Genomic DNA, 16,403 nt, shown 5'->3' on the forward strand with positions numbered 1-16,403 from the left:
AAAACGGGCGCTAGAGGTGTGACGGGGCCGCAGCCTTCCCTCCCTTTCTGCGCTCGGCCGCGGGGCACGCCGGGAACGCAATTAAACAAAATCGCTCTCCCGTCGTGTCCCGCGGCCGAGCGCAGAGAGGGAGGGAAGGCCGCGGCCCCGCCGCTCCTCCCACGGGTCAGGTAGGGTTGTCAGGAGGAGGAGGCAGCGGTGGACCAAGATGGCGGCATTGGGGTCCGGGGCCGCGGTGGCGGCCCGGAGCCCGATGCCGTCATCTTGGTCTGCCACCGCAGGGAAACGGGAGGCAGAGGGTTGAGGGGGGGGGGGAGAGAGCGCGCGCATGTGTACATCCCGCCTCTTCGTCCAGTCCCTGTGTCCGTGGGGCACATGCGCATTAGTGCGGACACAGGGACACAGGGACTGGACGCAGAGACACAGGGACTTTATTATATAGGATACTGCTTTAGAATTCTTAAATATTAACTGGTGTTGAAATACTTTTAAATAATCAGATGCATTCAAATGAAAGACGTTCCCCAACCTTTTACTTTTATGGTGAGCAGGTACAGGAAGAACTTCCTTTTGGCTTCTCAGGCAACTGGGAATATACTAGAGCCATCATTTTCTCGCAGCTCCTTACAAGAAGTTTCTGAAGTCTTTTGAACCTGAGGCTCTCTGACATGAGGAGATAATGCTTTAAGTCCATCCGAAAAAATTATGCATTTTTCTGCATTAGTCAGCTCTAGCTGATCTCTGAGGCTGAAAATTAAGTGTCCTTATGGTTTTGGGGTGTGAGGAAATCAGAGACTAAGGATTAGCTTCTTAAGGAGTGGTAACTTCACATTTATTACAAAAATTCCTTCAGAATCAGATGCTGAGCTGGAGCGGAAAACATAATATAGCCACTTTCCAGAGGCTTAAAAATCTAATGGGAGCTCCTTTTTAAATTATAAATTCTTATGTGCATCTCAGATGCACCTATATTCTCATATTGTTTATATGCAAATTTAAATGTAAATCGTCTATTGATTTAAAACATTAAAATATGATAATGTAGCTGCCTTAAATATCATACACACCCTCTTTTCTTAGTATCTTCTTGTCTCTTCAATTAATATTCATGTTAACCAGATATTAACAGGGAGCATGGAGGGGAAAGACTACAACCACCTCTGCATAATACTAGAGGCTGTAAAGTATGCAGAGTAGAATGAAGCCAGCACTTTTGATTTATTTTCCTGATGTTGTTGACTCCTGTGGCACATGATATATGATTCATATGTAATGTTCTGTCAAAATACATCAAGATTCTTTGGTATCTGCTCTTAAGTGCTACATCTTAATTATAAACTCTGAGCCATATGCCCTCTCTCTTTATTCCTTGTGAATATCTGTGCTTGCTCTTAATGTTGCATTACCTCATCTAGTTTCACCTTTGCTGTAAATCTCCCTCCCCCCCTCTCTCCCCCCCCCAGCAATTCCTCAGCTTGGGCTGTTACTTGGCAATTCATGAGCACTTGTACTCACCCCCGCCCCCAGTTTTTCAGATTTTGTGCATATGTGTCATTGTTCATATTAATTTCCTTTTTGTTTGCAGCATGCTCCTGAATGTAGATCTGAGCTTCTTTCTGCCTTGGCCATTTTTGCCATGCTTTCATGTGGTCCCAAACCATAGCATGCAGGATTAAACTACAAAGTACTCTATATTACACCTTGTCCAGTGCAAAACTGCCCAGCTTTCAAAATTCTAGTATTAGTGTATTTTTGTTAAATTGGAGCATTTCTGATAGAAGCAAGCTCAGGTTAACCCACTCAGTCCAGCTAGTTACATACATAGTTTATGTATCAAAGTTTCTCAACCCTATTTCAGTAGTGCCTTCATCTAAACCAACTAAGATCTGAAGAGTTGCTTAGACTCCTGCAAAGCGGCTTGGCCTAGACTAGTGACATTTTTGACTGCTGGCTTCCTCAAACCATAACGCCAAGGTTGCAGGTTCGATCCCTATATAGGATAGTTGCATATTCCTGCATTGCGGGGAGTTGGACTATATGATCCTCAGTGTTCCTTCCAACTCCACAATTCTATGATACCACAAACTGTGTACAGTATTTGAAACTTCCTCTTGTTTCAAGAAGCAGTTGTGGCATAGGGGCCTATTGCTCAAGAGAAGCCTGTCTTACAGAACTAGTTTCATATTTCTTTGGATCACAATAAGCTTCTTTTGCTTAAAAAAAAGTAGGAATACAAGATTAATTAACTCATAGCTGCCAAGTTATCCCCCTTTTTAAGGGAAATTCCCTTATGCTGAATAGGCTTCCTCGTGAGAAAAGGGAAAACTTGGCAGCTATGATTAACTGCAGGCAAGTTCCATAGACTTTTATAAACAAAAGTATATGCAAAGGAACTTGCAGCCATTGCATTGTGCATTAAAATTAAGTTTCTTGAAATCTGGATAAATACGCAAAGTTGACTCACTTTGATTGCAACATTGATGAAGTAAATATAAATACTAGGGGAGAATTATGGAAGCATTACTATTTCTCTCACAATGAACTATTGGGCTGTGCACTGTTGCCTGTATCCCTTTGTTCTTTTATCAGTGTGGTAATGCATAAACCTCACAAAGGAATTTGATCAAACCATTTTATTGTAGGCAGTTGTTGTTTTAAATATAACTATGAGTTGGTATTTTAGAGATGGTAACATTCTCTCTTAATCCGAGTCCTAATGGTTTTTGTATTTGTGTAATCTCAGAATAACGACAATGAGACGGCCCTGCACTGTGCAGCTCAGTATGGCCATACAGAAGTGGTGAAGGTTCTTCTGGAGGAGTTGACTGACCCTACTATGCGCAATAACAAGTTTGAGACTCCTCTTGACTTGGCTGCACTCTACGGGAGATTAGAAGTTGTGAAAATGTTGCTCAATGCGCACCCCAATCTTTTAAGCTGCAATACTAAGAAACACACACCTTTGCACCTGGCTGCTAGGAATGGCCATAAAGCTGTAGTTCATGTTCTCCTGGATGCTGGCATGGATAACAATTACCAGGTACTTTGTTTGGAAGTTTTGTGAATTTAATATTGAAGTAATGTTCTGGGTATTGGATATTGGCATTAACTCCCTTGGGAGAGGAACTAAGTTAAATGAAACCTAATCAGAGCTCTCCTTTGGAAATGCCTTGAGGATTACAGGGGTGGTTGACCTGCAAGTTCAGTTCCAGACTGCTGTGATCTCTCTGGCAAGCATGCCCCAATAGCAAGTTCACAGAAGTGGCTACATTTTCAACTAATTTCCCAACCTTTCTGTGTTACTACTCCTTTCACAAAGGGAAACACACAAGGTTCTTAAGACTGAATTAGAGGTGAAGTAGCTTCTGGTGTGGATTAGAGGTTAAGTAGTTTCTGACTGATGTGGTTCAAAGTGATTACTTGTAATTTTGAAGAAGCTGCCTTAAACTCTAGAATCTCAGTACTGGTAAAGAAGCTTGGGGGATTTTTTTCTAGTTGTGGATGAGCTGTAGCAGCTGGCCTTTGTTTGTGAAATGAGTCCTTGCGTATGTGCAAGTATTGCCTTCAATGTTCTCTGATTGCATTCACAACTTGGATTCATGCTGTGTTTGATTTACAGACGGAAAAAGGCAGTGCTTTGCACGAAGCTGCTTTATTTGGCAAAACAGATGTAGTACAGATACTGCTAGCTGCGGGTGAGAATCTTTCTGCTAAAATGATGTATCAGTTGTACTGTGATCTTTAGACTGTAGTGAATGTTTGAGGAATATTTTTTTCCCCTTTCATTGCAAACATCCTGCAATATAAGCTGTATTTAGGCCTCTGGTCTTTCCCTCCATCAGCCTTTTAAAAGTTATGTTCCATACCCAAGCATCAATGTTAATAAAAGCTAAATAGAACTTACTAAAACTTCACATTTAACAATCATAGACATCACAAATTAGTCCAAAGAGAAAAGGTCTTGCTATACTTCCCAAACTGGTTTGGGGGTTGTTATATGTCTTGAAGGAAGGGAATTTTATAATTTTGGCCTGGCCATCAGAAAGACTATTTGCATAGCACAAGGCTGGAATAATTAGGACTGTGTTCTCAGCAGATTCAGAAATTCTGCGATAGGACAGAGATTTTTTTTCCTATTCCAGAATAATAGTTGTATTCATGTTATAGCAAAAATAGCAAAGAGGAATAATATTACCGTGGTATAAATTTATTCCATAATAAAATGGTTAATCTTTAAGGTGTCCCTGGATTCTGTTTGGTTTGGTTATTTATGTAAGAAGCCTTATTATAAGCAATATAATGCAGCCATAATCATCATTTGGAGGTCAAGAATTTGTGCGCTACAAATTCTCTCCACAGTTTGCTTTCACCACAATTGAGTGCCAAATTTACATCAGGGCTTAATTACGTTTAAGGTTTGCCAGGATCAGATTTTTAAAAAAATATAAAACGAAAAGCCTTTACATGACTTTAGGATTCCTGAATTGCTTTAACTGTTGTATGCATCAGCACAGCAATACTAAACTATGGTTAAAGCAAGCCTTGGAAGGAAGGCAGAATGCACATGCAAGAGGGGAGGAAGGGATTACACCAGCCCTGGACTTTTCCTGATGTTTATATCAGGGTTTGAGTATGAAAATGTTTTATATGACCTGGATGCTTGTACATCTTTTAAGTGTTCTGCATTACAGTTCACAATTTGACCATGGCTTTTTTTTTAATGATAGACTGTGTATAAAGCCACATTTTAATGAAAAATAATTTGTAACCCTTTCTGTATTATGTCTTAAGGCATTGATGTGAATATAAAAGATAACAGAGGCCTGACTGCTTTGGAGATTGTGAGGGAGCTTCCATCTCAGAAAAGCCAACAAATAGCAGCTTTCATTGAAGGTAAGTCACTTGTGCAACAGGGCTTCCACTCCCCCTCCTCATCCCCCCACCCCAAATTTGGCTCTGACAAGAGCAGTGTGCGAGTAGAGGAGAGGAGTTGTCATTCCATCTGGCAAGCTGCACTGGGAACGATTGAAAGAGTGTGACTTTGAATTCCACTTAACATTATTGTACACATGCACAAAGTGTGGTGACTTAGCCTAACTGAATCAATATATAAAAGTTTTGGGTTGTTCAGTGAACTCTAATGCGGGCGTGAAAATTGACTTCTAGTAAAAGTGTGTGTGGTATATGATGAGTGTTGAATTTGATTATTTAGCACTTCAGTTTTCCTTATCCAATTTCAGGTGTGTATGACTATAATACACCTTGTAATTGGCTCTTGACATGCCGTTGATGAAATTGGCATCATTAATTTATGCCATCAATAAGAAAGCAAGGCCAATCGAAGCATTTGTTTCTAGACATAATGGGCTTAGTACAATTTGACTTTTTTTGTCAAATTTGTAGCATCCAAGTTTAATGAGTACATATTAAATTTGTCAGTTCTGAATAAGCTGGTATGTTCTCTGTAAGACCTCTACCATTGCTGCTTCTACATATTCTTTGTTTCTGCAGCTGATTCGCACTTTTTATTTTTTTCAGATTGCACAACAGGGAAGAAGATTGCAAAAGCAGAAGACAAGACACCGCCACCATCAGCTACCTCTACTGAAACCTCAGTTCGTGTTCCCCAGGGTAAGAAATTGGGTGGAAAGGAAAACCTCACCATATTTTTTGCTCCATAAGACACACCTGACCAAAAGACGCACCTAATTTTTTGAGGAGGAAAGGGGGAAAGCCCTGGTTTTTTTGGGGATCAGCTCACAGTTGTGCAGTTTTTTTTGCAAAGGGGGAAAGCTCAATTTTTTTGAGCATCAGCTCACAGTTGTGCAGCTTACCTTGCAAAGGGTGGGAATCCTGTTTTTATGGAGTTCAACTCGCAGTCCTGCAGCTTCTTTAGGAAAGGAAGTCACATGTTGCTGGGGAAACACAACAATGGAGGCCTGGGTAAGGGGGTGGGGCCGGGAAGGGAGCTAGCTTCTCTTATCTCCCTCCCGATCTCTTGCAATCAGCTGCTGAGCGGGTTCTCTTTGCCTCTTGTTAGCCTTTAGCTCTTTCTTTTAAAAAAAGAAGAAGCACAATCTGCTTTTCGCCCTGGGCAAGTCGGCTCCAGGGACCATGCATTCGCTCCATAAGACGCACAGAATCACCTCTTACTTTTTAGGAGGAAAAAAGTGTGTCTTATGGAGCGAAAAATACGGTAATTGTAGTCAGTACCTATTATAACACATGCTCTTGCAGGGTGTATGAGCGGCATGTCTCATACTACAACAAGTAGTATTTTATTGAGGTTGTTGTGATTATTTGTAAACATGCCATTTTCTACAGTCTGACTATTAATGTTTGTACAGATTTTTGGGGCAGTACCTATAAATCCAAGAAGGATGTTTTTTTAGCAACCACCACCAGTATTGCGTTATTTGTTGAATAGTTGATATAAAGAAATTTGAACCCAAGAGGCTGAATTTTTCTTAATCTGCATAGCAAGGGAATAGGAGAAGACAGTTAAGTTAAAATTGTGCAGGTGGTTATTTCACTGAATGTGATATTGCACCCATGTTTACTTGTCTGACATAGTCATTTAGTACACTGTTGCTTACTACCCAATTATATTCATAGAATCATAGACTTATAGAATCATAGAGTTGGAAGAGACCACAAGGGCCATCCTGTCCAACCCCCTGCCAAGCAGGAAACACCATCAAAGCATTCTTGACATATGCCTGTCAAGCCTCTGCTTAAAGACCTTGCTTCTCTTTTATTCCCTTCTCCCTTCATTGGATCTAATGTTCTTTCTGTTTAATTTCTGCAATCTGGTGTCCCTATATTATGCATGTTTTCTGAGCCTTTTCAAATCCCTGTGTCCCTGGGCGTTTTCCAGTTGTGTGTCACCATGGGATCACTACAGCTGTTGTTGATTATTTATCAATTTCTGTTTTCTCTAGGGAATGTGGAGAAAGCAGTGACAGAGCTGATCATAGATTTTGATGGAAAGCCAGATGAGTGTCCATATGAAGTCTTGTACAATGCAACATCCTGCCATTCTTTAGACAGCCTTGCCAGTGGAAGATCTTCAGACAGAGATTCAGTGAATAGGGAAGCGGAGATGACCAGTGTTAAAGTGACAGGAGTGAGGCCTGTATGTAACCTGATGTGTGTTGTCTGTTTCCTTTTTATGGAAAGTAGTCTGGGATATATCTCCAGGCCTGTGCACTCTCCACACTTGCAGTAAGTTGATAGCCTAGCTGTACAGTTTGACCATAATATTAAATAATTGCAACAGGCTTTGCTTACTGAGCAATTGGAAGCCACTCCCTGCTGCATGTGCTACGCGTTATGTTCTCCCAGAGCTCTTGAGCATTATAACTTCATGATGTGATGGCTATCCAGATTTTGGTGAAATTCTACACCAGTATATTTGGCTGTTGAATGTGTTCACTGTAATGAAATCTCTTCATGTTGCTACCGCTACTTCAGGTTGTCACTGAGTTACAAGGAAAGAAGTTTGTGTAGAGCATGACCTTCATTTAAATATTTTTTTTCCCATCCAGCTTTCCTCCATCCAAAGAATGTTGAATGCCAGGCTTCTCTGTCACATTGTTAGTTCATGATTTTAGTTTGGGAGCAAATCAATTTTTTACAGAATTTGTAGATGCAATCCAGTAGGGGGAGCTTGGGGGCTTTACAGGATAATTATATAGCTTCAGTATAATTATATAGCTTCCCTGAAAGCAGTCTTGCCTAAACGGAGCTGCATTTGCTGGATCTAGTATCTCAAGGTCTGTACAGACTGTGGAGCAGATACAGTTGTGTATTGGAAGCATGCTACCTTGCCTTCATTACTTCTGACTTAATAGCTTCATAGAAAACTGTAGAAATACACATTGAGCAATAATGGAGCAGAGGAAAACAGACAAAAGCTAACAGCTAACTGAGAAGAATAGCACTATAGCCTAGTGCAGTCTGGAATCTACCAATAAAGCAAAGATTGATTACTCCATATCATAAGCATACAAATCAATGCAAAACCACACAGTGAACTAAACCTGAACATGGATTGTTTTTGCATGGGCAGTCTTTGTGTCAGACAGGCTCATCTTATATCTGGGGCAAGAATAACATGAGATGGACACAAAGCATGGCAGTTAGATGAAGATGGGCCTATGACAGGGAACTCTGCAGCAGGGTGTTCTTGTTACTCATACTAGTGAGCAATCCTGATCAGGAAGCCTTTTATACAGACCAAGGAAGAACCACATATTCTGGCATTTTAGGCAGCTTGCTTGTTGGGTGCCTTCCTTATAGAGTCTTAATTTGGTGCGTGCATGTCGATCCATATCCTTGCCTGACTCACAGTGGCAGAGCAAATGCCTGCGCTGCCCAGGGCGGGCGCACTCCCGAGGGGGGTGGGGCATGGAGGGTGCCCCCCCCAGGCGCAGGTTAGCCACTCGGGTGCACGGAGCGATGTGTGCGCCCTGCAGCCGGGGGCGGAGCGAGCCGCTGATGGCGGACATTTGGTGCACTGCCTGCCTGCGATTGCCAAATGTCACCCCCTCAGCAAAGACACCCCGGGCGGTCCGCCCCACCCCCCACCCCCTTCCTCCGCCCCTGCTGACTCAGGTTCTATGCTCATTTCTGACCCACCCTGGCATTAATGTCTGCTGGTGTGGTTTTTAGAAACATAATGAAGGTTTAGGATGTTAATGAAGCAGAATTTAAGCAAGGTGCCCAGAGCATTATTTCCATGCCAACTTTCCATGTACTTGTGAAATGTAATATATCCAATATCGGTTGCCTGAAACTAGCTATCTAAGTCAATCATTAGATAGTGCAAAGTGCATGCAAAATCTCTCTGGTGGCACTAATTCAAAGACAGATATTTTACTTAATACCACATATACTACCTAATATTATATGTTTGTGAGAGTGAATAATGGTCATTTAAAACCAGCTAAAATACAAAGACATTAAAATCAAGACAATAAAGAATTATAGATACAGTAGCAAGCATAACCAGCTAAAATGCAGTGAGTCGGATAAATGTGCCCCGAAGGCCTGAGTAAGTAAATAAGCTTTCAGCAAGCACTAGAAACACATCACGGTTGCCGTGTGCCTGATTTATGAGGGGAAGTGGTTCCACAGGGTGGTGCCACAACAGAAAAGATAGGTGCCAGGCAGATAGTACATCACAGTGCCCCGCAATGAAGCTCTGTGGTTTGCAAAGCACTGCCATATCATCAAACATTAGCAAATTCTCTCTAGCCAGTCTAGTCATGAACTGTAACACAGTAATGAGATAATTATTTTAAAACATTAAATTGCCATCAACAGAGGTATTGAAGGGAGGCAAGGTCAGTTCTTCCAGGGCATACCTGCTGCTTCCAAAAAGATCTGAAAGTTGGGAATGAATTTGGCACAGGATATTGACAGTGACTTTCTGTACTGTAGAGAGAGCGTCCGCCGCCTCCTGCCAAGCCTCCCCCTGATGAAGAGGAGGAACCTGTAGAGAAGCAAAGTTCATCTTCTAAGGTAAGTGTATTGTTTCCCTCTGAGGGGCTGTTATGGTGGAAGAAGTTTCTTCAAAAATTTTAATATCTTAGAAGACACAAATATTTTTTCTACACTTCTGTGATTATTATGAAAGTTAGGGTTGCAATCAACTAACTTTTATTTGTAGTAGGCCCATTGGAATTAATGGCCATGTCTAACTTACATCTATTAATTTCAGTAGGTCTACTCTGAGTAAATATTAGCTGAATACAAGCCTTAATATCTTTCCAGTACATCACCTACTTCCAACTCCATCCTCACTCTTGTTTAGAGCATCTAGATCTTTCATTCCACAACTGGCATTCCATTAGACACGCACTTGTGGAATACAATTCTGCCTGGTGTATTCTTCGACCCTAGTTTGACAGAATGTTTCTCCTGTGAAGAAAAGTTAACATTAGGCACGGAAAACTCTTGTTCAGTTCAGACACGGTTTCCTGTAAATGCAACCACAATATAAGGTGCTGGAGTTGGAAAAACACCTAGACATTCTTGATTTTCTCATTCCCTGTGCCTATATATGGCCACACCAATTCAGCCCTTCCCTCCGGCATCACTTTGGACACCAACCCCTATATAGTAGTTGTCTTTTCTTCAATCCTGGGAAGGTCCAGATTTATTTATTTTATTTAGTAATTAAATTTGTATACCACCCGTAATACTTGGATCTCAGGATAGTTCACAACAGATAATGTTGCGACTTGTCATTCTAAGACTAGTGTGCTGCTACAAGATACTTACCACTTCCTGCATTTCACTAGTGCCTGTTTTACACTGTAAGTACAGTACAATAGCATCTTATGCACGCAAGGCAGAGAGCTTAAAAGCTCTTTTTGCCCTGGGTTTTCCTGGCGTGAAAAGAGCTTTTAAGCTCTCTGCCTTGTTTACCAGGCAAGGCTCGCTCAGCACGCGGGCTCTAGGATGCTTTTGCGAGATCTCATAGGTCTGTCTGAGTTACTGCAAGATCTCATGTGACCCTCCCCAGACTTCCAGAGCCAGCGCACCAAGGGGGTCTTGCCCAGTAAGCAAGGCAGTGAGCTTAAAAGCTCTTTTCATGCTGGGTTGCCCAAGCAGACCCAGTGCAAAGCCTGGAGATGGTTGTGTGAGATCTCATGGAAACTCGGACAGCCCCGTAAGATCTTGTGAGAGCATCCTGGAGCATATGTACTTACCGGGCAAGGCCTTCTTGATGTGCTGGATCTGCAAAGGTAAGGGGGCTTGTGTATAAGCAGTTCCAAGGGGGCAGTTTGTGTATATGCACCATTCCCAGAATGTAACCCCCATATAAGGTACAGTTGTACTGTTCTAGTACTAAAGGACTGTGGAGGCATTGCAAAGTGTGCTTCAAATTGCAGGACTATAGCAGGAAATGGGGATTTTGGTAAAATGGGGACATTTGAGGTGGAAGAGAAACAGCATTAAGGGACTTGTGTGTATAGTTGAGGCAGAATGGTAACGGGGTGTAGGAGGGGGGAGAGTGTTATCTGTTAGAGAAGAAGACACTGTAACACTGAAGCTTAGATTCCTGAGACTTTGATCTCTTAACGTATTCCAAGACCAAAAAGAGCCTCGTCGGTGACACTGCTAGCTTTTACATAATTGCACATGACATGTGTGCTGATGTTTTTGTGTTTGGTCAGGGTTTTGTCAGCAAGAGGAAGAGTAGGGGAAGCACAGCTGATGAAGAAGAGGAGCATCCTTATGAGCTGCTGCTAACAGCAGAAACTAAGAAACACGCTGCAACAGATAAAAAAACAAAAGGTAAAAGCTATCGCAAATATATGTAATTAGCATGTTTTGGGCAGAAGATGAGACGTTCAAACCATTATTGTTTTAGTTGGGTGGGCAGGCTTATTTTGCAGTGACTGTCTGATAAGATGCTTTTGCAAGATTTTGGTTAAACTATTTCTTCCTTGGCATCTTATTCGTGATGGAGTGTTCATTCTTCTGGTACCTGTGAAGACCATTAGTGTCTTAACTTTTTCGTTTTACAAAAGTTTTAATTTGGAAAAATAAAGCTAGGTGAAAGTCTCTCATCTTGGCAACAAATCATTGGTATGCAAGGATTAGTGGAACAGCTCTGATCAAAGTATCTACCAATGCACCAACTGATATGGCTTCCTTTGACATAATCTGCTCTTTTTGTTGAAGCCCAGCTGGGAAAGTAATTAGCAAAGGAGAGAGGCAAACACATACAAACAAATCTCCTATTGACCCACCTAATGGGAATTAACTATTCCCTCATATTCAATACTTAATTATTGTGTCCTACAGGAGCCCAGCTAATGTGTCTTGCATGTGATTTGATAACTGCAATGTTCTTTGAATTTTGTTGTTGCAAAGCTTGCGCCCCTACTACTTCAAGTGAGAGGTAACTTGAGAGCACTTCATGTGTTACATTTTCCTTTAAAGAGAGGGGGGGATATTATTAAATAGTCAACTCATAAAACATAAAATTCAGAATAAATGACCAACCCTGAATCAAATAAATTCTCTAAAAATAATACTAAAACAAAAATATTTTCAGCAGTTGACAGAATATCAGAATTGTGGGTCTATACCTGCTTTCAGTAGGAACAATATTCTAAATTACTAGTGGCACTATGCTAAAAGCCTTGGTTTGCATGGAAACTAATCACTGCTGTTCAAAGGACAGCGTGTAAATCATGCACCCTGCTCCTATGCATATTGATTCGAAAGAAAGTCCTACTATGTTCAGTGGGACATACTGTACAGGCAATTCCACATGTACATGTGTTCAACTCTTGGATGACTGCATCTATGTCAATAATTCAATTTAAACTGCAAAAGGTGCAAAAATGGCTCCAAAACAGCACAAAAACTGCAAAAAATGTGTTGAAAATGGCTAGCATGTGCTGCTGGTTTTCCAGAGGTTTAGAGGGTGTTTACAGGCGTTTTAGATTATGTTTCCCATTATACATCTAGACCTGATAGATGGGAGGTAGCCTGCTCTTGATGGGGTTACACTCCTAGCTTGGGTACCCAGCTTAGGGGTACTTCTGGATCCATTGCTGTTGCTTGAGGCACAGGTGGTCTCAGTGGAGCAGAGTGCCTTCCATCAGCTTTGGATGGTGGCCCAGCTGCACCCCTATCTGGACAGGGATAGCCTAACTTATGTTGTCTATGCTCCAGTAACCTCTAGGTTAGATTACTGCTACGTTGGGAATCTGATGTGAGAGACCTACATAGTTCCAGTCACCACACACAGGAACCTTAGGGTCCCAAACAGTTCACTGCTGCAGAAGATAAAAGCTTCAGTAATACAGTTCTGGATGTTGATATATACCTAGGTTTTGCAGATACAGATACAGGTATATAAAAGTACAAGGAACCTCTGTCGCCACAGTAATTCAAGCTGTAATACTGACGCCAATTCCCTTCACAATACTCACTGACAGACTAATAAGAGGACAATGATTGCCTCTTCCCATATGAACTGACTCAAACCCTATGACAGAGCTTTCCAAACTTTTCATGTCACTGACACACTTTTAAGACATGCATCATTTCGCGACACAGTAATTCATTTTTACTAGCAAACCGGAGGTTAAACCAACCCCTTTCTAGCCCTGGGAGGAGCACGGGGAGTGTTTGCAAGACACATCTACACACTGCAGCCGACACACTTACGTGTCACAACACACAGTTTGGAAAGCTCTGCCCTATGAAAGACATCTGAGGCCCTTGTCTGTGTGCTGCTTCTATCAGAAAGTAGATGATGAGGATTGAATGTGGGGCCTTCTGCATGCAAAATACATGCTTTCCTACTGAACTACGGTCCTTCGTAATTTTATGCAGCCCAACTTTTACTATTGTCCTGCTGATAGTAATCTAGTTTTGAGACATAGTTCCCCAATTTTGACAGTTGCCTCCAAACAACTGTCCTCCAGGTAGGATTTATGTTGCTGTTCCCCTACCCCCGTTTTCTTTCTGAGCATAAACTACTCCTTTAGGCTATAAGCAGTTATCCACGTGATGGAGGAAAGTTGACACACTGCTTTGGAGGGCTGGAAAACCACCTGTCTGTTTGGAAACTGTATTTGAGTGATCCCACCTTCCACAGTTGCCTGCTGCCCTTGTCTTAACTGTTACTAGCCAAGGACAGGGATGCATAGTTTACATGTTTAATATTTTTATTTTTAAATTCTTAGGTGAATCATCTTCAGGTCCTGCCAGCAGTGTCCAGCCACAGGTAGAACAGGCTTGATCCTTACTATGCATTGAACCTAAATATAATGGGTACAAACAGCTTGGGAGGGAAATCTTAGTATTTTATGTTTACTGTAGGAGCAAAAACAATTTGCAGCTTATAGGCAAGTTAGTCAATATAGGTTTAAATGGTAAAGGACTGTACATGAAGGAAGTAGAAGAAGGAAAATGACTGTGACTTCCTTATGTGATGTATTTGCCTAGTGGGGAAAGATGTAATAAATTATGATGGGAAGTTGATTATGTTCTTTGAGGTCTGATGGGTTATTTGGAAAATGGAAGCAAAATGGAAACATGAACTCACTATTATTTACTTAATTAAAAAATTATATACACTGCAGCTGACACACTAATGTGTTGTGACACACAGTTTGGAAAACACTGTTTTATAGAGAGATACTTTACTACTGGGCTACTTCTTCCCTGCCAAGATGTACTTGTAAGCTAAGGAGGTTATGGTCTTCCTGTAATGTCTGCATGTTTTGCAGAACAAACCAGATGGAAAGCCAAGTATGGTAGCTTCCTAGATTAACTTTCCAGTATAAGCAACAAACATATCATTTATGCATGTATTATATTTGCATCCCATATTTTCTTTAAAGAGCTCAAGGCATAGTATATAGTTCTTTCCCATGCTCAATTTTATCCACATAACAAGCTTATAAGATAGGTCAGGACATGTTTGATGAATATTGCTGTGGTAACATGTTCAGGAAGGTTTGTCATGACCACCAAAAAGGGAGATGTGAAATCAAATGTAACAGAAAAAAAGCAGAAAGTATTATTCTGGGTGTAGAGTTTGCGCTTTGGCACATGCTGCTTTGATAATGGCATTGGAACTTAAATAATATAAGATCCCTTTACAGGCCTGGCCACGAAAAGGTCAGTCTTCCCAAGATTCCCAGTGGCCACTGAATTGCCAAGCTTCCTCTGACTTTTCTTCTAGTCATTCCGAGCAATATCCAAGTCCTGAATCAAAAGGTAAGTGCTCATTCAAAGTCTTTCCAATTTCACTTAAGTGTACTTAGAAAAGAGCAACACCAGTTTTTCTGACAGCAAGTTTCTCACAAGACTTTGCTCATGACAGACAATATTTTTCTGTTTGCTGTTTTGCTTTTAGGAGATGGAGAGCACACCCACTGTTTACTTGAACAGTGACCCTATTGTTGGCCTTCATTGCTGGCTTTGAGACAGTCAAATGTTCCAGTGTGCAACACACACTGTCAGCTGCTTCTCCACCCTCTTAATGTAGTGCTGCCAAATATTAGCATTATGTATAAATACCACATTAAATAGTCTCAGTCCTTGCACAAAAAGGTGGGAAGACCTTCTGCACTTTTATCTCTTTCTTGCCTCTGACCTTTAGCCAAGGCTGGATTAAAATGGTTGTGGTGCAGTTCCCAAAATAGGGCCCCCCTTTCTCTAAAAAAAGGAACACATGGAATAAGGTACCAAATATAAGTATTGTAGTAGTATCTTAAAGCATGGTAAATTAATTATGGCATTATATTTTGTTGACTACAAAAGCGCTCTGAGCCTGTGGAGATTCACAGCTCTCAGCAAACCCTAAACAAAACCTTGATAAACAAAAAGAAAATACTCTGAGCACATGCAGTTTCACATTATAAACTCATTTAAGTCATAATTGTTTGTTTTTCACTTCCTGCCTTGGGCCAGTCACCAACTCTCAGCCTAGCCTACCTCACATGGCTGTTGTGGAAATATAGAAGGAGCTCTAAAATGGCTGCAAAGGGAGACTTAGGGCTTGAAAACTTAGGCATAACATTTTGATTCCTTTTACCAAGAGTGATATGTACTATAATAGGTTATGTTTTTGGTCCTGCCTCTTTCTGCCCTTTAAACACCATCCCAAATTTAGCTATTAAGGACCTTTGTCTTGTAGTGAGGATGCTAGGTGGGAGGAGGTCTTTGAATTTCACTTTAACTATAGTGAGTATTGGAAATTGTATTAATAAAACTCTCTTCGCTGCAAACTTTTAAATAATTCATATCTGTCAATACTTTAAATCAGGTCCTTGTATTTGATATGAGACTTAGGTTTTAATTTGTTGTTAAGTGTCACATTTCAGCAGCAGTTCATATTGCAAGCAATAGGGCAATCCGCTCTATGTGGAGGAATTTGTTAATGAGAAGCAAGCTTTTGGTGGAGTTAACCTCACTACAGAGCTCTTATTTCTCTTGCATAAGGAGGTGAGCTCAAGCCATTAGGGAAGGAAGCAGCTGTAGGGAGGAGGGGGAAATGTTTTTGAACTTGCAGGTTGTTTGCAGCTTTTATTTTCCCCCACCCAGTGCTCTGTGCCAAGGGTAGGGAGTGCTGCTCTAAATAACACTTTGGCCTTTATGGAAATATCTTGTGTTCCAGGAGTCTCAGCCTGCCTCTCTCTCTGCAGAGTATAGTTAGCACTTCTCCAAACCTTATATAGCAAGGGCTGATTGTTAGTGTTAACAGGAATAAAATGAAACGGGGCGGGCTGCCAGATTGCATAAATCAGGCCAGTGTTTGGAATTTCATAAATGCTCTGACTTCGGGTACGATCTGAGCACTCAGAACAATACAGAACTGTTCTTTTTAATTTCTCCCTCTCAGTGAGGGAAAGCCGAAGCTC

The 16,403-nt window shown here is 41.3% G+C and overlaps 1 protein-coding gene across 18 annotated transcripts in view; it reads left to right on the forward strand.

Moving 5' to 3' along the window:
- ANKS1A (ankyrin repeat and sterile alpha motif domain containing 1A) overlaps positions 1–16,403 on the forward strand; it is a 116,465-nt gene that overhangs the window by 31,200 nt on the left and 68,862 nt on the right. For all 18 annotated transcript variants that reach the window (XM_035123322.3, XM_035123327.3, XM_088674212.1 and 15 more), the window contains 9 exons: positions 2,744–3,040; positions 3,620–3,695; positions 4,792–4,893; positions 5,539–5,631; positions 6,942–7,135; positions 9,445–9,525; positions 11,187–11,307; positions 13,719–13,759; positions 14,643–14,757. In XM_035123322.3, coding sequence (XP_034979213.2) covers positions 2,744–3,040; positions 3,620–3,695; positions 4,792–4,893; positions 5,539–5,631; positions 6,942–7,135; positions 9,445–9,525; positions 11,187–11,307; positions 13,719–13,759; positions 14,643–14,757 — 1,120 coding nt within the window. The remainder of the gene's footprint in view (positions 1–2,743; positions 3,041–3,619; positions 3,696–4,791; positions 4,894–5,538; positions 5,632–6,941; positions 7,136–9,444; positions 9,526–11,186; positions 11,308–13,718; positions 13,760–14,642; positions 14,758–16,403) is intronic.

The sequence above is a fragment of the Zootoca vivipara genome, chromosome 7 (genome assembly GCF_965207765.1).
Source record: "Zootoca vivipara chromosome 7, rZooViv2.hap1.1, whole genome shotgun sequence".
Taxonomy (NCBI): Eukaryota; Metazoa; Chordata; class Lepidosauria; order Squamata; family Lacertidae; genus Zootoca; species Zootoca vivipara.